The 21,267-nt window shown below is 41.5% G+C and overlaps 1 protein-coding gene across 4 annotated transcripts; it reads left to right on the top strand.

Annotated features, from left to right (window-relative positions):
* Positions 1 to 2,609: 2,609 nt before the first annotated feature.
* LOC101474672 (clustered mitochondria protein homolog) lies at positions 2,610 to 21,241 on the top strand. 4 transcript variants are annotated; one of them, XM_012918851.3, is made up of 30 exons: positions 2,610 to 2,938; positions 3,182 to 3,258; positions 6,502 to 7,821; positions 8,893 to 9,053; positions 9,142 to 9,313; positions 9,596 to 9,736; positions 9,820 to 9,950; positions 10,032 to 10,186; positions 10,369 to 10,494; positions 10,583 to 10,772; positions 10,853 to 10,945; positions 11,147 to 11,365; positions 11,494 to 11,669; positions 11,787 to 12,098; positions 12,198 to 12,331; positions 12,642 to 12,743; positions 12,862 to 12,962; positions 13,043 to 13,195; positions 13,600 to 13,662; positions 13,751 to 13,998; positions 14,110 to 14,194; positions 15,754 to 15,907; positions 16,967 to 17,106; positions 17,218 to 17,298; positions 17,724 to 17,849; positions 19,258 to 19,379; positions 19,535 to 19,628; positions 19,710 to 19,844; positions 19,928 to 20,001; positions 20,133 to 21,241. In XM_012918851.3, exons 3-30 carry the CDS (start codon positions 6,546 to 6,548, stop codon positions 20,227 to 20,229), a joined length of 5,061 nt encoding a protein of 1,686 aa, XP_012774305.3. In that variant the 5' UTR covers positions 2,610 to 2,938; positions 3,182 to 3,258; positions 6,502 to 6,545; the 3' UTR covers positions 20,230 to 21,241. The 4 variants fall into 4 exon arrangements, with proteins under 4 accessions (XP_012774305.3, XP_076745398.1, XP_076745399.1 ...); XM_076889283.1 differs by having other exon boundaries at positions 13,751 to 14,194; XM_076889284.1 differs by having other exon boundaries at positions 3,182 to 3,263; positions 13,751 to 14,194.
* The last annotated feature ends 26 nt before the right edge of the window (positions 21,242 to 21,267 follow it).

Genomic DNA, 21,267 nt, shown 5'->3' with positions numbered 1-21,267 from the left:
CAGTGAGAACTTTGAAGATGAAACGAGGCTGGGTCTTCCAACATGACAATGATCCAAAACACACCGCCCGGGCAACAAAGGAGTGGCTCCGTAAGAAGCATTTGAAAGTCCTGGAGTGGCCTAGCCAGTCTCCAGACCTCAACCCCATAGAAAATCTGTGGCGGGAGTTGAAAGTCCGTGTTGCTCGGCGACAGCCCCAAAACATCACTGCTCTCGAGAAGATCTGCATGGAGGAATGGGCCAAAATACCAGCTACTGTGTGTGCAAACCTGGTAAAGACCTATAGTAAACGTTTGACCTCTGTTATTGCCAACAAAGGTTATGTTACACAGTATTGAGTTGTATTTTTGTTATTGACCAAATACTTATTTTCCACCCTGATTTACGAATAAATTCTTTACAAATCCTACCATGTGGATTCATGGATTTTTTTTTCACATTCTGTCTCTCACAGTTGAAGTGTACCTCTGGTGCAAATTACTGACCTCTGTCATCATTTTAAGTGTGGGAACTTGCACAATCGGTGGCTGACTAAATACTTTTTTGCCCCACTGTAAGTAGGCAAAAGAAATGCTGATAAAATAGATAGAAAGGTCAAATGCAAACACAGAAAACACAAGGATCTTAAAATTGAGGTGAATAGCTCAATCTATTCCAATGATGACCTGGCATTAATCACTCTAGTGAAAGTGATTAAGTTATTGGATGTAGAGACAGCAAAAAATTGGCAAATGGGTTGGTGTTCAAATAGCACCCTTCTTCTCAGTTGAACATTCAAAACACTTCCTAGTACTACGTCTCATTCACCCAATCACACACACATTCATACAGTGTATGGTGCATTCATATTATGTATGCATAGGTACTTTGTGACATTCCAGTAGATGCATCAGAAGCAACTTGTAGGTCTAGTATCTTCCCTAAGGATTCTTTGGCATGGAGGAGTCAAGAATCGATCCAACAACCTTTTGAGTAGTAGATGACTCACTCCATATCCTCACAGATGCCCAAAATGGAAGCAAAACTAACCCGGGTGTAAAAATAAATTATAAAACAGTAACCCGACTCCACCCCCATATTTCATATTCATATTTGGGGCATATTTGGGCAACACGGTCGTTAGCATTGTTGTCGCACAGCAAGAAGGTCCTGAGTTCAATTCCACCATCAAGCTGGAGTCTCTCTGTGTGGAGTTTGCATGTTCTACTCGTGTTTACGTGAGTTCTCTCTGGGTACTCTCCAGCTTTCTCTCACAGTGGGGATAGGTTAATTGGTCAATCTAAATTGCCCATAGGCGTGAATGCGGGAGTGAGTGTGAGTGCGAATGGCCTTCTGTCTCTGTGTGTTAGCCCTGCAACCTGTCCAGGGTGTACCCCGCCTCTCGCTCTATGACAGCTGGGATAGGCTCCAGCGCCCTCCACAACCCTGAAAAGGATAAACGGAAGCGAATGGATGGATGGGAGAAATATTCAAACAGTTAATAGTTAATACACTATAATTTAGCAGGTATAAGGGTATTTTACGTTTTTATTAGTCAACAGTTAACTTCTCCTGCTGCACTGCTGTAATTGTGTTCTTTATAATTTGATTATAAGTTAAATTATAAATAGTGGAATTTAAACTGAAGTAAGCTTTTATTTCAAATTACAGCACTGGGTGGCAGTATAGCCCAGTCTTCAGAGGGATTATTATAAGGATAAGTCTTTGAGCCCTGCTATAGGTGTCATAGGGATATAATCTTACACATGAAGAGTCGCTTCCGCATGTCCGCTGTAAAGGCATTATCGTATTAGCTACCTTATTAGGTAAGAAAAACATAGGAAATGGTATTGTAGCTAGTAGCATTTTTTTTTTTACAAATGTGCTCTATCATACACACAAACACCTACATAGTTGGCTTTTCTGGGCTTGAAAAATTAAAGCAGAGAGAGCATTCAGGGTCCAGACAAGTCTGAGGAGGAAAACTGTGAAGACTCATAGTCCAGTTTTCAGAAATTAGTCCTTCATCTGATTCTGGAAAACTGGGACTCTACACCTTCATATATGCACATTTTAACCTGGTAAAACAAGGTGAAGGACACATAAGAGACCAAGACTGCTGAACCATGAACCATTACTTTCTAGTGAAGCTGGCAGTTTAAATAAAATTAAATTTTGACATGAGTAATATACGCACAAATATACACACATATATGTATATACATATATATATAATGTATTAAAAAGAAAACAAAATATAAATAAGCTATAGCGAGAAATTAGGTTTACAAAAATCACTCATTAAAACCCAAACATGGTTCTGTCTGTTTGTCAGTCGACACTTGTCTCCTAGCAAACGTCCCATTCTAGAACGTTCCCACAGTTGTCTTGGTGACTGTGCTCAGAATGCAAATGTACCGCTGCAGCGCTTCCATGGCAACCAGAGAGCTGCTTTCAGACTGATGCCTGAGTTTTCAGCGCACCTACTGGAGCCTCATTTCCAGCACTGAGTGTCTGAGGAGGTGTTTGCTGTGTCATGTTTACATCTCACACAATGTGAAAAGGCGCCAGCCCTCGTCCCAGTCCTCCTCCTCTTCCTCCTCCTTCTCCTGCTGATGCTATTTATATACATTGCACGTGCTCACACGTTCAAGATTGATAGAGAAAGCATGGGCCGATCTGAATACAGGAAGTTGCATCATGAGCGGCAGAAAGGTTGCCCTCTTCTGGACTTGGACGGGTACTGTGTGTTTGAGCAGAGGGCCTGCCACAGCTCCTCTCCTCCCCTTGAAGGGCAGACACACACATAGTTTGTGTAATGTGGTTTCGCTGTAAGGACTGGGGAGCCTCCTGCTCTGGAGGAAAGCCTGAGGAAACTTACGTTTCTGATTCCATGAGGAGCAGGAGAATCTGGAGAAGATGAAACAGACTGACAGACTCAGTCTTTCTACAAGGGATGGTAGGGTTGTAGATTTGCTACATTAATCTGTAATGAACTGATGTGATTTTCTCTGTTTTGAGACATGTGCGCTCATTTTCTGCTGTGCTTGTGTTCTCATGAGGTCAAAATAATGTGTGCTACATGTTACATATAAAATCATAACTCTGTCCATTTCAGATCTTCTGCTGTTTTACTTTGGCTCTTTTGAAGCTTTTTAGAGGATATTTTTCTCCTTCTCATCTGTTTTCTTCCTCATTCCAGGATTTTTACACATCCAACATCACTGCTGAGTTCGCCTGATCAGAATTTGTCTCTGAGGTTTTCCAGGCCCTTCCACTGTAAGGTGACACCTCTGCAGGAATACTTCATGATTGTCCTGTCATCAGCTGTCGTCTAAGGCTCTAAGCTGCTTGCATTTACACATGACACACACACGCACGCTTGTGGCAGTGTCAAAACTAGAACTCAGTTACGGCTTAGACGCTCACACCAGACTGAAAGTGCGTGCTTCTGATGTCTACTAACCTCAGCCAGAAGTGTGTTTTTTGTGTGTTTGCTTTGGGTAGCATAAGACAGCGTTATCAAATGTGCAGTCAGGAATTTGTATTGTGGGGGGAAACAGTTATCTGATCCAATCCTAAATTTGTAAGTTTGCTCCCTTGTAATGAAATCATCAGACTCTCGTTTTATGGTAGTTTCAATCTAATAGAGAGAGACAGAATATCAACCAAAAATCCAGAAGAAGGACATTATAAAAAAGTTATAAATTGTTTTAAATGTCATTGATCGAAATAGGTTTTACATTCCCAAGCAAAACATGACTTTGTACTTTTGCTTGTTAGCAAGCACAGGCAAAAGACGTTTCTTGTAGATGGTCACTAGGTTTGCACACATCCTAGAAGGGAATTTGACCCACTCCTCTTTACAGAAACTGTGAAAATTTTCAGGCTGCCCCCCTCAGATTTTTTACAGGGTGAGGTCTAGAAGTCTGGAGATCAGCAATGCTACTCCATTACCTTGAAGTGTTTCTTCTTTAGCCCCTCCTTTGTTGCCATGGTGGCATGTTTTGGGTAGCTGTCATGGTGAAAGAGCCATCCTATGAGACACCTTCAGGGCTCTGGCTGAAAGAAGGAGGTTCTCATTAGGGGTTGGCGATATAAACGATATACGATAGAAACGATTTGGCCAACAATAGAGATTTGACTATACCGCTCTATCGCAATAGCACATGTTGATGATGTCATCAAGCTGCGCCTGGTTTGGTCGAAAGCATGGCAGTGGCTACAACCATTATCTGCAAATTATGCCGAGAGTCATAGCAAAGAGATGAAGCACTTTTGAAATATGGGGAAAGCCAAAAACTGTGCTTCCTCCACTTCCGTAACATTGATTTATTAATGTTGAATTCTCTCGCAGCTGCTCTATGTTGCAGTATATTAATAACTAACCTTGTGTTGTGGATGAATGATCTCAGTTGTTCTCCTGACTGAAGTTTGGCCCGTGTATAGCATCCTGCTATGCGATTGCATTAGTCCCTAACCACCAGAATCCCTCACGTTAACTTTTATCGAGTGGAAAAAAGTTGGCGTTCATCCTCCAGCTTCACTGTGCTAATGTTTTGCTAACATAGCTGTGTTGTTAGCAATCACGTAGCACAACATTATATACCAGGTAGTCCAACTTCAGTAACCCTGCAAACTCCACTGCTGTTTAGTTTTCTGTCTTCATTATTTTGGAAGTGGTAGGTGGAAACTAGCAAGCTAACTTCCTGTTAACTTCTAACTCTGTTAAATTTAATAACTTCTGTTTTCATGGATGCCTGGATGTTAAACTTAATTGTTACACCTGGTAAAGCAGCAACACTGATGATTTTATTAAAGATTAAAGAATTTAGACCATTTTTAACTCTCAGTGTTCGTTTGACTTTAGGACCTGATGGGCTCAAAATGTGGTCATAAATATTTTGTACTTGGAAATCGGTTTTGTATGTCTAAAAATATTTGTGTGTGTGTGTAAAAAAGATTTGTATGTGTAAAAATAATTTGTGTGTGCATAAAAAAGATTTGTATGTGTAAAAAAAATTTGTGTGTGCGTAAAAAAGATTTGTATGTGTAAAAAAGACCTGCAGTTCAAAAAAGCGCCCCTCTGACAGCCAAACCCACTGTTCTCTGACTGGATTGTTACATTTGTGATTGACATGACATTGACCAATCAGATGAAAGGAAGAAAAATCGGGTCAAAATTCGTACTTGTAACTTGCAGGGTTTTTTTTTTTTTTTGGCTAAGTCCATAGACAAATCTTTTTTACGCACGCACAAATTCTTTTTACACATACGAAACTGATTTACAAGTACAAAATATTTATGACCACATTTTGAGCCCATAATGGAGTTTTGGACCCAGATTACTCCGCGAAGCTCCTCACTACGGCAGTCGTAATGCTCTGACAATCCATCAAGCAGTGCGGCTTACCAAAGTTGTACTAAAACATTTTTTAACAGATTTCTGCAGCCAAAATCGGTTCGAGGTCAGTAAACACAACCAGAATGCATACATAAGGCACACTCTCGATTTCTGAGAAAATTAAGGGATTTTAAGTGTGCCTTATAGTGTGGAAAACACGTTATACAGAAGAAAAGAATATATCGCGATATATATCGTTACCGCACATGCTTCAAATTATATCGCGATATGAATTTTAGGCCATATCACCCAGCCCTAGTTCTCATCCAAGATTTTACAGTATATGACCCTGTCCGATAGTGCCTCAATGTGGTGGAGTCTTCCTGTACCCTTAGCTGAAAACAGCCCTAAAGCATGATGTTTCCACCTCTATGCTTGACTGTGGGTTTGGTGATCTTTGGGTGATACTCAGCATTTCTCATCCTTCAAACATGGTGGCTCAAGTTTAGTTTCATTTGGTCACAGCACTTCATTTACATGTTTTCTGTAAATGATAAAGAGGAGTGGGCAAACTAAAGATGGGTATTCTTCAACAGAGGGACCTTGCAGGTGCTGCAATGTTTCAATCAATTGCAGTGTAGTGTTACCACCAGTTTTCTTGGTGGCTGCCTTCAGATCATTAACATGCTCCTCCCATGAAGTTGTGGGCTAATCTGCCACCTTTCCTATGACCATCCCAACCCCATGAGGTAAGCTCTTGCATGGGGCTCTATGTTGAGGAACTGGTGAGAAACTGGTTTTGTGGACAGATGTGCTTTATACATAAAATGGGCTGAGATCCGCCAGAGATTAAATAATTCATTCCACCAATGTAAAGATAGAAAACATAGCACCAATAATGTCAGGTTTATCTAGAAAAGAAAACAATGTCTAATGTTTGTGTATGATTGCGTTGTTTTCTGGTGAAATGAGGAATAATTAGGACCATTCATTATCTCTAAATAAAGTTCCTACTTTGTCAAAACTGTAGGGTCTTGTTGCTTGGTATTTCCTAGTTTGACTTATTTGTTTCCTTTTTATTGTTGTAACTGAACAACACTGGCTCAAGTATGAAAGTATAAGTGGACTCTACTGGGGTTTGACACTAACATAGTTTTTTTTTTTTTGGTCCTCTCTAGGTCACCTTCACAGTTTTTACTTCTTTTTAGCGCATAAAGGCACCATGGGAAACATCTTCCAGTGCTGCCAGACCCTCTCAAACTACTTTAAGTGTCAGGATACACCAGGCCTGGGTGAGGCAGAAAGATCTCCTCTGCTGTCCAGCGAAGAGAGTGAATGTGAGTCACTGAGTTTGCTGGACAACTCGGAGGACGACGTGTTAACCGTCTCAACAAACAGTATAACAAACCTGGCCCTCGAACCGGAGAACTTTCTGTTTCCTGACATCATCCTAAGCAGTAGCCTGGGAGGAGATGTGACTCTGGTGGAGCCAATGGTGTGTCTGCTCGTGTCTGAGGAGGATGAAGGAGGAGGCGAGGGGATGGGCGAGCAAAGAAGCGAAGAACAAGGAAGGAGTAATGAGATGCGAGGCAGAGGGTACTCTGAGGTTGAGACTCAGACTGAAATAGAGACCCAGATTGGTATGGGGGTGCAGACTCAGACTGAGTCGCAAACAGAAGTTCAAACACAAACAGAAACACTCGAGTTCGGTAATAAGAGGGTGGTGAGGGGAGGAAGTATGATCATTAATAGTGAGACTGGAAAAGAGATGCATGATTGGGATCAACATGAAGGTGTGGAACAGCTGCTTTTGGAGGCACAAACATCGGAGAAGAAAAGCAGTGACATTTGGTGTGACGTTGAAGTTTCTGCTGACTTGAAGCTGCCAGGAAAGGTAGGAAGGCAGACAGCCAAAGACAAACTCGAAGTGACGGCCACCTTAACAAAGCTAACTTTGCAGACAGAAAGAAACACTGACCCAATTGAAGAGGAACATACAGATTCTGCCCTGAGAGAGTCGACAACCTTACAGTGCAACAAAAAGCCAGACGAGCAAAAGACTGAATCCAAACACACCTCAGTGATGCAGGCTGACCACAAGGTCAGCGGCACAAATGAAAACATTGCTGCAGTGGAGTCAGAGAAGATGACAAAATGCAGCAATAATGACACAGAAAATGTGGAAAACTTTAACCCCACTGAGGGTTGTGTGAACCTGAAACAACAGAGCAATCAGGACAATGGACAGATGGAAGAGTTAGAGCAGACTGCAAATGAAAAGCAACATAATAATATCCACATAAAAACAAACAATTCTGTGGTTCAGACAGCAGGTCATATTCAAAGTCAGGACAAGTCACATCTGCCAAAGAAGTTAGAGGAAGCCATCAAGACTGATGAGCGACAGGCAGAAGGAGAAGAAGAAGGAGAGACTAAGATTGATCGAATGACCCTTTTTTTAGTTGACAGACTGTTTCTGGGAGCAACACATGTCCAAAGTGAGTGGATTTTTTTTTTGTAGTCAGTATTACAGCTGGTTAAGCTAAGACTGTGTTTAAGAACTCATTTATTTAGTCTGAAATCTATCACAGTGAAAAACTCTGGATGATAACACCATATCTTCATTCACCTTCCTTTTCATTTTTTAGATCTTTTTCACTTCCTCGGACAAGGAGGGCATATTTTTGGTATTTTTGGTCGTGTCATTGTTTCTGTCTGTAAAAACAATAACTTAAAAAGTTTTGAAAGATTTCTGGTCAAATTTCATAGGGGTGTAGATCCTGCTCTTCAAGGACTTCAAGGTCAATTCACTAGCTGGGCCTACGTCCTCATTTTAGGTTTGACAGCGTTTTAGTAGGTAAAGGTGAATACTTGGACATGAATTGAGCTGCGGTTTGGGGAAGGCCTCGAAGGGGACTGGGTTTGGCGGATCCCCATGTACTAATAGGAGTGAATAAGTTAAAGAATTGAGAACAAGGAGGGAGGGAGGGTGGGGCACATAAACGAGAATGAACAGCTTGCAGAACTGGGGGAACCTATATAGATGACAACCAGCAGGAGCGTGTTTGGAGGCGTGGTCCTGCTCCTGAAATTCTGAGATATAATCTCCAAAAATTGACAAAAAGCTTTATAATTTAAAAACATTGATTCTCATAAGTGTAGTGTTTGTTGGAATGTGGAAAAGCCGAAATACACTGTAATATAAAATTATATAATAAGCTCAAGTTGTTCATGTCCAGTTATTCGCAAATCAGCATCTATTATCCATTACCCGCTCCAACATAATGTTGGGTAATCAGAGTAAACATCTGCCATGCTACCCTTATCTGATTTTTACTCCACTACAAACTTCTTAAAGTATGTATGCAATCCTCTGCACTTAGTAAATACTGCCCAGAGAGTGAGCAGGATGCTCTCGGGGTGCTTCCTGTATGATCAACTTTCCTTGTTTTTATTTTCATTTTGAATTTGTATTTTCCACCTGATTAACTCACATTAAAGTGTTTGTTTGTTTTTCAGCCAGTTTCATCTCAATGGTCTATTTTTGTCTTTTCTCTTCTGTTTAACAGCACATCCAAATCCAGCTACAGCACCCTCTGAAGATGATCTCCCAGAGCAGTCTGATGATGATAAAAGGAAAAAACTCAGTATCCAAGACATAGTTGATCTCCAAGAGACAAGTTTTACTGTCAGAATCCAGCCTCCGGGAACAGAAAGTTTTGAGCTACAGGTTCTGTTGTTAGTCCCTGTTTTCTCAAAGATTCACTTCACTGTGTCTTCATTTCACTTCAGCTCTCATGTTTCTCCTCCACCATCAGGTGACCGGCCAGATGTTGGTTGTAGAGCTCCACCAGGTGCTTATGGATCATGAGATCACCTGCCATCGCACGTGCTTCTCCCTCCAGCTGGGTGGTGTCACGCTCGACAGCCTTAATGAGCTGCACTCTGTCCCGGGCATCCGTGACGGAGCGGTGATCAAGGTGGTGGAGGGTAACTGCCTCTTCCTGTTCTTACTGCATTAGTTTTGTCTTCATGTGATGATTCACCATTTGAGTCATTTCTCAAAATAGTATTAGAGTGAAAGAAAAACATGAGTACAAAACATCCATACCTTCTTATACTGATGTTAAATTATTTAGCATTACTATTTCTGCATTTCCACTTGATAATCTTATTTCATGAGCATCTTCATATGGAAAATTCTTCCATTTAATCCCGCACTCGTGCAAGATAGATTTGAATCCTTTGTGAGCGTTGTTGCTCCTGTTGCAGAATCTTACTCGGTGCGTGATGCTCGTCTTCATCTCAGACATGTACGTGATCTTCTGAGGAGCCTCGACCCCACCGATGCGTACAACGGCGTGAACGGCAGCTCACTGTCTTACCTCACCTTCTACACCACAGGAAACAATGGTAACGCCCCTCTGTCATACATTAGGATCAGCTTCCCTATAAGAAAGCGCTCAACCCTTTCACCTTTACGTTCAACCCTGCAGATGGTCAGAGCGTGGGGAAGAGGCGAGCTTCTGAAAGGGAGTCTGTTGACTGCAGCCCTCCAGAATACGTCCTCCCCGGCTCTAAGGAGCGACCGCTGTGTCCACTTCAACCAGTCAGAGAGGACTGGAAGGTGAGCTGTCAGTTTTTCTACATGCAGTTAAGGCTGGGTAAATGTGCATTTAGTCGTGGTTAAACAACAGTGAAATGACAGCCTTTGCAGTGCCTGCGGGTCTTGACCCTCAGCAGTTGGAACCCACCTCCAGGAAACAGGAAGATGCACGGTGACTTAATATACCTGAATGTCCTGACTATGGAGGATAGAGAACTCAATATTACATCCTCTACACGGGGTTTCTTCCTCAATCAGTGAGTTTTACATGCTATATAAAGGTTTTATCCATCCTGGCAAGATATTTTGTTCAGATGTTTCCAGTAGGTTTAATAGTTATAATTATAATTAAACATTGGTATTTCCCCTTGAGTACTGTAGTTACTCAAGGGTATAAACTTGCCTTGACTTGGCGTGTGCTCTTCTCTGACTTCTTCAGGTCAACTGCCTTCAACTTTAACCCCAAACCTGCAGTTCCTAAAACCCTTTGCCATTCTCTAGTGGAGCTGCTGAGTCAAGTCAGCCCTGCTTTCAGGAAAAACTTCACCGCCCTGCAGAAGAAGAGGTGAGCCAACTGTTTGGAATCGATTTAGAACTTGTTTTAGCATGAAGCTTGACAGTAAAAATATTTTCCATCCTCTGCTGTGAGCCAGAGTTCAGCAGCACCCTTATGAGCGCATTGCAGCACCATTCCAGGTGTTCACCTGGACTGCGCCACACGAGGACCACACTCTTGACTGCGTGAGAGCGGAGGAGACGCACGCCAGCTACATGGGCCAGGATGAGCATACGGTAGTGGACGCAAAATCGAGGAGGCAACCTAAATGTGGAAATGCAGGACATGTAAAAATATAGGTTTGATTTTACATTTCAACTGATGGCGATGATGATGCTGATATTTAGGTTGTGTGTCATGATCTCAGAGTCGGGACTGGAACGAGGAGCTTCAGGGATGCAGGGAGCTCCCCGGGAGCTCCCTGCAGGAACGACTGCACAGAGAGAGGAGCATTTTCAAGGTGCGGATTCCCAACATCATCTTTCCAAGTCTGTCCTTCATTACTAATGATGCAAACCTGTGATAATCAATTTAAAGCCCAGAAGCCATGACCTCTTATAACAGTCCTCTTATGTTTCCTCTATTCTTCTTCCTCCTCTGGGACCAAATTGTTTTATTGAAACATAAACTCATTAACCAGTATTTGAATCCCTCCTCGCAGACCAACAGTGACTTTGTGGCCGCTGCGACACAAGGTGCTACGGCTGTCATTGACGGCAACATCATGCCGATAAACCCAGGGGAGTCGCCTCATTTGCAAATGTTCATGTGGAACAACCTCTTCTTCAGCCAGGGGTTTGATGTGTCTGAGCACTACCGACCACTAGGGGGAAACACTGCTGCTCACGCTGCTGCCATCTGTGACCTAAGAGGAGCTCAGGTGAGAGATCCTGATGGTATGACTGGGGAGGTGTTTGGGAGGAAATTATCATTTCAGATATCTTTAAGGGTGTAGTTATAAGGATATTAATGGTCAAACTGGTCAAAAAATAATCTGCACGGCTGCAGGCATATGCATCAGTGGACATAGAGGGGCTACACACAATCGGCACAGTTGTGGTGGATTATCGTGGTGTCCGAGTTATTGCACAGACGATCATTCCTGGGATACTTGAGAAAAATCAGGAGGAGAGTATAGTGTACGGCTCCAATGACAACGGCAAGACAGTGTTTACTCATCCGAGGTAACATTCCTACATACTCAGTGAAATCTTATATTGTAGCTCTTGATCGAAAAGCCGGACGTGCCCTTTTATTTTGTCACTATTACTGCAGCTGAGCAGGAGTGTGTTTTATGGCAGGTTTCTGGAGCTGCTGGATAAAACCAGTAAGCAGCTGAGAATCCAGCGTCACCAGGTTTTAGACCACAACAACAGACCGGTGGAGCTTTGCTCTGGCATCGAGACCATAGGCATCCTGGGTAATGATGGACGACCTTACATCTTGGACCTCCTGCGAACCTTCCCCCCAGATCTTAACTTCCAGTTCTCAGAGACAGAGGAGAGGAGGGAGGAGGTGCCGAAGGAGTGCCAGAGCTTTGGTTACCCATGTCTCCATTGTCACAGTCTGGCCAGCCTGAGACCTGAGCTGATTGAGGCCTTCATTCAGCACAGGTGAGGGAGACTTTCAGAACTGAACTACTAGACAAGCAGCATGAGCCAATGTTAGAAAATGAGCTTTCTCATCTTCTTATCTTTTATTTTATGATGTAGGTATGAGCTTTTCATGAAGATGGTGTCGCATGAGCTGAGCCAGCTGACTGAACAGGATGAAGCCACAGAGTGGAGTGAGAAGCCCATCTGTGATTCAGATACTGGGGAGAGACCTGCAGCCAGTGCTGACATGGGTGAATAAGACCTTATACAGTGAATAAAGTGAATATGACATATGTACAGAGGTGTCATGCTGAGAAAGAGCATTGCAGATGTGATGTTTGATTTTAAACTGTTGATGGAGAAATCTACAGAAGGTCAGAAGAAGCTGGAACACATGCAATAATCTGCACACACTAAAGAATTTTTATCATAGGCCTGAATCACAGATGATAGAGCCACAAAATGAAAATGCAAATATCAAATGTTAACAGATGTGTGAGGGCAAAGAAAGCGGATTATCTTCATGTTGGCTAACAATACTTTCATATTTGATTTTTGTAGAAATAAGTAAAAGAAATGCGATCCTGAAAGCTTGTAGAGCCGTCGGCTCAGTGAGTGACTCCTGCTTTGACATCCGCTTCAATCCTGATGTTTGCTCTCCAGGTACTGAACACCCTCGTGCTCACATACAAATACTCAGAGTAATATATATATATATATATATATATGTATGTATGTATATGTTGTCAGATTAAAGATGAACTGTGTGTCTTTCCTGCAGGTGCTCGATTCCCTGCTGAGTGTTTAGAGGAGGTTCAGAGGCAAAGGTGCCTGCTGTGGGAGGCAGCTGCTTTTCTCCTGTCGCATCAGATCCCAGCAATGGTCAGTTGTGTGTGGAGTGATAATGTTTAAGTGTATCGCATAAAGTGTAAGATGATGTGTGTGTGTCATTTCTGTTATAGTTGATGGACTGTCTTGACCACACAGCAGTGCCAATGGATGGCGCAAGTCTGACCTCAGCGCTTCATCAGCGGGGTGTGAACGTGCGATATCTGGGCACCATACTGAGGGAGCTCGGCAGGGTGGAGGAGAGAAGACGACTCGGCCATATACAGGCACATAATACAGCTATTAATAACCATACCACATAAATGCTATTATTCAGCATATATGAATAAGGCGGGTCTGTTAGGCTGGTCCAGCGTGCATTTTTTTCCACTGAATATACCGCATTGTATAAGAAACCTGTTCCTAATCATTATTGTTGTTATTATTATAAGCTTTGTTTATTTTGCAAGAAAATAGAAAAGCAGTTGTCATATCAAGAAATCAAGAAACATCTCTGAAATCAAAAGTTTAAACCTTCATCAAGCCTTTAAATGTTTGTTCATATAGTGTGAAGCAGCAAGAGCTGGCTTCTCAATATTAGCCTTCACACGTAGATTGTGAAGACTGAGCTAGTCCTGCAGTTTGATCTCATGAACTTTTTCTCGAAGTCTTCTCTCCTCTTCCCTTACAGAGAATTTGCGTCAGTGAAATCATCCTCAGAAGTGCCAAACACATCTTCAGGACCTACCTGCAGGTGCTCAGATTAAGAAAACACATGTACTAATCACTACGCAACCTATCATTGTTTTTGATTTATCAGCAATTACCTTATTTTCTCCCAGGATGTAGAACCTGCAGCTTTCTCTGCAGCTGTCAGTCACTTCCTAAACTGCCTCCTGACCTCCTCCTCCTGCTTCCCCGACTCCTTCTCAGACGAGCTGCTCTCCCGTCGCAGGAGCCGCCGACGCCGGAGTCACGGGAGTCGAGTCACATTGTTGAGTGACAGCGTGTGGGCTAGGCTGACGTCCGGCGAGCTGTGGGGCAGGATCAGGGCTGAGGCTCGAGATTATTATCACTACACATTTGACAGGTGTTTGCGTGCGTGTGTGTGTGTGTGTGTGTGTGTGTGTGTGTGTGTGTGCCTATGTGTTCCTGGATATGTGCAGCAAGACTTTCACACTGTCATCCTCTCTGTGTTCAGTGAAAGTATAGATGAAGTAATAGAAAAGCACAACCTTCAGAGGATCTCCCTGCTGAGAGAGATTGCCATCAAGACAGGCATCCAGGTCAGACATCTCTTCATAATACAGCAACCTATGAACTTAAATTAAGTCTCCATCCCATAAGTCTCCATACTGCCAATGCTACGTGAAATCACAACATCTGTATCATAGAATACTCAACACACTGCTTTATTTGGTCAAGACATAACAGACGGGACAAAAATATGGAGAAAAAATACATAAAAATGCTGATCACTGACCATGAGTCAACATTTCTACCCCTTTGCAGAAGCTGACATGAGGTAATCTAGTTTATTTTTTTGCCACACTTCTGTTCTTTCAAGGTCAAAAAAGATAAGATCTGGATTCAATGTTATCCTACATTTATCCAAGAATTTTTTTTTTAAATTAGAGAATACATTTTTTAATATCCAAAACATTTAAATTTCAATAACAATTAAATGACAAATACATTTAGATTGTATTAATAGCAATAAGTCGACAGATGATTCTCAGCCAACAAGGCTGATCAACAAGATGATCAGCCTTAGAAAAAAAGAGATAACATACTACCAAAGATTTCAATTCAAATAATCCTCAGCTTTCAGCGTTGCCTTAATTTTTTGTGGCATAGATTCAACAAGGTGTTGAAAACACTGCTCAGAGATTTTAATTTTGGGTGCACTGTGGACATGGTCAGCAACAGTACTCAGGTAACCTGTGGTATTTAAATGATACTTAGTCGGTAGTAATGAGCCCAGAAAAATATCCCCAACAGCATTTCACCACCATCAGCCTGGTGTTAAAAGGCTAGATGGAGCCATGCTTTCATGTCGTTTACTTTAAATTCTGACCCTACCATCCAAATGTTGCAACGGAAAACGAGATTCATGAAATCAGGCAACATGTTTGAATTATAGCATCCATATCCTGTTCTTTCCTGTTCCTATTAGCCTGAAGCAGTCTTGATATTCTCCTCCGACCTCTGTCATCAGCAAAGCATTTTCACCTACTGAACTGCCGCTTACTGGATATTTTCTCTTTCTCGGACCAAGATCTGTAAACTCTAGAGTTGGTAGGAAAATCCCAGCAGATCAGCACTTTCTGAAATTAACTATGTCATGTTAAAGGTCACTAAAATAACATTTTGCCCCCATTATGATGATCTTGCCCATGTCACAGGTTGCTGCCATGTGACTGGCTGATTAGATATTTGTCTTAACGAGCAGCTGAACAGGCATACCTAATGAAGTGGCCAGTGAATGTATTAATGAACAGTGTGGCAGTCTAGGATCTAAAGTTAAGCGACTTAAGAGGCATATAGAGCTGTTTTTGCACTTATTACATTTATTTAACATTTGTTAAATAGTTTTAATCATGACATTCATGGGTGAAAAGTGAATGTTTTTTTACTTTAGTTTTTCTCTTAAATCCATAATTCTATTTCTTGTGGTTTTACACAAGAAATAGAATATTGACATCAAGCTTCAGAGTTTTTGATGGCTGAAGTTCACAATTTACTGTGCTTAGAGCAGAAAATCAGACCAAAAACCACAAAGTTATTAAATCCAACTTTTAAAGTGCATCTGCTTTCCTCCTCCATTCCCTTTCTCTGTGTTCAGGTGCAGCTGAGGGAATATGTGTTTGAGTCTCGACACAGGCCGGCATTTGGTGAGGAGGACATCGTCAACATGTTTCCCGTGGTCCGGCATCTCAAGCCTACGTCATCAGATGCCACGCAGCTTGTTCAGCAAGCCCAGCTGGCAGTGCAGCAGGGTGAGACATAAGCACAAATATAGACGTAAACAGCATAATATACAGTGTATGTGTTCTTCTTCTTTTTCTTACAGTAAAATTAAATGTGGCCCTCAATGTAAAAGGAGTTTGAGATCCCTACATTTTAACATCCTGCAGCAGCAGGAGCTGCTTCCCTCCAAACATCAACACAAACTCTAAATGTCACTAACTAAAAATATCACACATCTGATAGGGGTAAATGTGTGGCGTGGGAAGAAGCGTTAACAGTATGCTTACACAATCAACAGGAGGTTTTAACGCGCTATTTGTTATTTGTTTGCATTTGCATTGCAAGAAAGAAAAATCACTGTTTTAAAAGTAACTTCCTAATGTGCTCTGTGTGTGAGGAAGTTCTCACATGCAAATTGAAAGAGTATAGTTCTTTGTTCCTGTTCATAGTGGCGACACTGACTCTATTTTAATGCCAGTGATACAAGATCTACACTTCTCATTCTGTAATAAAATACATTCTTAATCTAATATGGAGCTTCAGCAGCCAGTCAGTCACAAAAACCAAGCAAATGTCTTTTAATGTTGCACTCACCATAAGTTACCATGGTGATATAGCCAGGTAAAGAGACAGCCACTTTCATACGCCAACTTTAAGCTCTACATGGCTTGCTGAGCCCATCTGGCTTTATAGTGAAGGCCACAGAGCAAGGTAGGTGGATGCTGGACCTCATCACCTATATTGAAATCATCTCAAGAAGGCTTTCCAGCTTATATAAGAAGAGTAAGCAATCAATAACCTGTACAGTCATCTCATCAGTCTACATGTAGACATGTGTGGATGATTTTATGACACACTTAAATATGTGCTTTTATACCAAGCATGTGCACATATTAAACATGACCGCATTTATGCTATATGTGCTGTATTGTGCCGCTCAGTTCCTTGTATTTAACACGATCTATGATGCACATTGTCAATACAGATCCTGATAATGGATCTGCTCGAAGGCCAGTCCTCATATGAGGAGCAGATATTCATTTCTGTTTATTTGCTGTGCATTAATAGTATTTTGTGTTTGATTTTAGGGCTCCTCAAGGAATGCTACGACTTGATTAGTCAGGCCCTGACTCTATTCAGCAGTGTGTGTGGGGTCCTGCATGAGGACGTGTGCATGTGCCTGCGCCTCCTCGGACGGCTCAGCTACATCTTGGGAGAAAACGCAGATGTAAATATTCATTATGTTAATTTATACAATGAACCAGTACTTAACTTTCTGAATCAAGCAGACCATAGTTATGTACAGCAATGTTTCCTGTAACGTGTCCATGCATTGCAGGCCCTCAGCCACCAGGAAAAGGCCGTAATGAGTTCTGAGAGACTGCATGGTATAGACCATCCACAGACCATACAAGATTATGTGAGTTTCGTCACTTTTTCATTAATTTACAGACAGTCTTGTTATGTTATTTGTGTTGTCTTCCACCCTAACGATCTCCAGTCCACACATCTTATTAAAATATATATATAGTGATATTTTTCAGTGGCACAATCCCTATTTACAGATCTGCAGTTAAAGAAAAAAAAAAAGGATAGTTTCATTAACATCAGCATCATTTTTTTTTCAAGTCTTGACCCTGTGATGTGGATAAAGACACTTATCATGTTTTTTAAAATCCATCTATAGAACCCAAGTTTGCTCATATTGGCCTCACAGTTCTGCAGCTGTTACCGACTGGATCTAGGGATTATTTTTTTCATGTAGAAATTAAAACAAAAACTAGCCAAACGCTTAACTGTATTTATTAAAATATGTCTTTGATATATTATCATTTTATGCTTCAGACCTTTTTGACCCTCTACTGCTTTGCTGGAGGCCACCACTTGACCTCTCTACAGCTGCTGTATCGTGCTCGGTACCTCACCCTGCTTGTTGGTGGAGATGATCATCCACAAGTAGCATTACTGGATGTAAGTGAGATCCCACCTGATTTATTTATTTATTGAGCAGGTGACCACATACTTTAAAAGCAAAAAGGCCCAAAAATAATAATCTTTTTAAAAAAAGTATATTAGCGTGTTTGGTTTGGCAAAGATTTTATGGTGGGTATCTTTCCTGATACCGCTCTCCCCATGTATCCGGGCTTGTGACCGCCACTAGGAGCACACAGGCTTGTGTCCCACCTGTGGTTAGGTTAAGAAGAGAGGTGATGACCAAGAAAGAACACTACAGATGTGACGTTTGTTTTGTGAGTGTTGATGGAGAAGTATAGAGAAGGCCAGAATTAGCTTGACTGTGTCTGTGGCTCTAGAGAAAGCATATTATAGGGTGACAAGAGAGGAAGTGTGGTACTGCATGAGGAAGTCAAAAGTCACAGAGAAGTATGCGAGGGATGGGAAATCAAGACAGTGGTGAGGTGTACAGTAGAAGTGACACATGGGTTCAAAGTGGAGGCTACGTCGGGGATCGGCTCTGAGCTCCTTCTTGTTGACAGTAGTGATGGACAGACTGACAGATGACATCAGGCGGGAGTCTCAATGGACTATAATGCTCGCAGATGATATTGTAGATGATCTGTAGTGAGATTAGAAAGCAGGTGGAGGAAAGCCTGGAGAGGTGGAGGTATTTACTGAAGAGACGAATGATGAAAGTTAATAGAAGCAAGACAGAATACATGTGTGTGAATGAGGGGAGGCAAAAAGAAAGGTTAAGACAGTGAAGGTAGATAAGTTTAAATACCTGAGGTCAACTTTTCAAAGGTGGGGCCAATACAGACTGAAGGGGAAGGTTTACAAAATGGTAGTGAGACCTGCTATGATGTACGGTATAGAGACAGCAAAAAGACGAGGTGGAGCTGGAGGTGGCAGAGATAAGGATGCTCAGGTTTCATTGGACGTATATTATATATGAGTACATCAGAGAGACAGCTGCGGTTGAGCTGCTTTTCTAATGTAAAAAAAAAAACCCTCTTACCATCAAGCTTTTTTTATTTGGACATTCAAAACAGTTGAGGAAAATAAGAACTCCGAAAAGCAGAAAACCTGTTGGTGTGTCAGTGTTCCCAGGCCAGCCAAGAGATGTAAACCCCAGGTCTACCTCAGGGCCTCCTTTCAGTAGGACATGCTTGCCCAGGAGGCATCCTAATCAGATACCCGAACCACCTCAACTGACTCCTTTTGATATTTTAATGAGTGAAATATAAAGTAAAAGTCTGAGAATATGTAACACATTATATAAGAATCACAATATTATGTGACACAGTGGTAGTCTATGTGATATTGCACTGGTTAAAAGGTCAAAGTGGGTCATATCCATGAAATACTCAAGAGTAAGAGCTCATTTGTGCGTTTGTGTCCCTGTTTTGCTCCTCTGTGTTAGAGCATGCTAGGTCTGGTACTTCATGGACTGATGGAGTATGAGCTGTCCCTGAAGTTCCTGCAGAATGCCTTAACTTTAACCTCAAAATACCACGGTGTCACATCCCTGAAACACGCAAACAGGTACGTGACACACTTTGTCCTCACGCTCCTTCTTCTTGCATAAAAAACATAGATTCAGTTACAGAAAGTTTGAAAGACAACTGCTGTGATCTTCCTGTTCACATTTGAATTTTCTGTGCAAAAAAATAGCCTTTCCATGTCTTTCTTCTGCACAGTCATCACCTGCTGGCCACTGTGTATGAGAGTAAAGGAGAGTTTCGATCAGCTCTGCACCACGAGAAAGAAGCTTATTCAATATATAAGAGCCAGGTGTGTTTTAGAATAAAGTGTTTTCTGGTGTTATGTCCATGCATTCTGCTCTGGATTTTAACTGTTGCTGAACATGTGTAGGTTGGTGAGAACCATAACAGCACTACGGAAAGCTCGGAATACCTGAAGAGCCTCACTCAGCAGGCTGTGATCCTTCAGAAAGCCATCAACCAAATATACAGCAACACACCTGGTGCCTGTATTCCACCACCAAAGGTTTGCACAGTTTGGATGTTATGTGAACATACACAGATATGCAGTGCATGCATTTCTGGTTGTGACTGTCTGTTTTTCTCTAGTTTTCCACACCGAACCTTCCCACAATACTCCAGCAGCTCAACCTGACATGTGGAATCATTCTCATCCCCCTCAGGTGATTACTGAAACAGACACAGGATCAAAAGTAGCCACTAATGTCCCAGTTTAACACTCCCTGATTAAAACTGTTCATGTAAATGTGCTTTTCCCTCTCACTTTATATATGTTTTGCCTTTTCCTTTCTAGTGGAAAAGAAATTGACGAGCTCCGGGCTGAGTTTAAAGGAAAAGTAAAAGTGAAAACGGAAGAGCTTGAAAATCAATTGTTAAGTTCTGTGGAGTAGAAACAACAATACTGACTTATGAACTAAAAACACAACCACAATGGGACACCTGCATGATCTGTGAAAGTGACTGTGGACAATGAGCAGCAATGGCGGATGAAAGCGAGGCAAAACAATGCCGTTATTAAACAGGTCACCCAGGTGCACCTGTCTCCTGTTAAAAGAGGACTTTGCTCTGCTGTTGTCAGTAGACATAGATTATCAGTGCCATAATAAAGCTCTTGCCGAACTGTACGGCACTGTACGTGATGGCAAACACGTTCAACTCACTTCCTTTTTGTCGTGAAAGTAGATAAATAAAAGCAAGAATTGTGCTGCTAGATGAATGGAAAAGCACAGTAAGCTTTACACTGTGTATACAGAGAAAAAAATATATAGCCACAGTGTTTAATATCTCAGATTGTGAAATGGCATGTCGTCTTCTTGCACTACCCTGAGTGTCCACTGGGTTTCACACTTGTGCCATGAGCATTTCTCAGAACAAAGTAGAGTAGATAGGTTCCCATTATGCAGAAGAAATAGATTTTTTTAAAGTAACTATTTTATAGGCTTATATTAAGTGTGTGTTTTGTATTGTGCGATAGGCCACAGACCTGAAAGTCCAACATTTATGTTACTTGTGTGAATCAAGTAACATTCGAGTGAGAATAGGTAGGCTGTGGGCACTTTAATGAATACATTTTATTGTGTGAGACTGATTTAGATGTGTACCACAATTTAGTTGTTATTAATATCATCTTATTTTTTTTATTCTTCTATTATATAATAACAGAAAGCTTAAAAATGAGAGGATTAGGCTTTGAGATTGCATTTCTACTTCATAAAAACAGCGACAGTTTTATATATTTTATATATTATTCCATCTGAAAACTATCCGAGTATTTCTGATATAGCTTCCTGTGAGTTGTTTAGTATAAATCAACATCTGTAGAGCCGAAGCATGGCGGTGTAATTTCATCTAGTCAAATCAAAACATGGATGCAGCTGACAATAAAAATGACTTATAACGCCATGGTGACTATGTTTTTTTTTTTTTCA

Source organism: Maylandia zebra, linkage group LG10, assembly GCF_041146795.1.
Source record: "Maylandia zebra isolate NMK-2024a linkage group LG10, Mzebra_GT3a, whole genome shotgun sequence".
Taxonomy (NCBI): domain Eukaryota; kingdom Metazoa; phylum Chordata; class Actinopteri; order Cichliformes; family Cichlidae; genus Maylandia; species Maylandia zebra.
The sequence above is the reverse complement of the archived record's forward strand: the minus strand, read 5'-3'. Positions and strand labels throughout refer to the sequence as shown.

What these genes read in the sequence shown, in the direction of transcription:
- LOC101474672 (XM_076889283.1), top strand. Translation starts at nt 6,546, where the DNA reads ATGGGAAACATCTTCCAGTGCTGCCAGACCCTCTCAAACTACTTTAAG. An exon ending in GTGACCTAAGAGGAGCTCAG is followed by an intron (nt 11,366 to 11,493) that starts GTGAGAGATCCT and finishes GCACGGCTGCAG; the next exon opens with GCATATGCATCAGTGGACAT. An exon ending in GACGACTCGGCCATATACAG is followed by an intron (nt 13,196 to 13,599) that starts GCACATAATACA and finishes CTTCCCTTACAG; the next exon opens with AGAATTTGCGTCAGTGAAAT.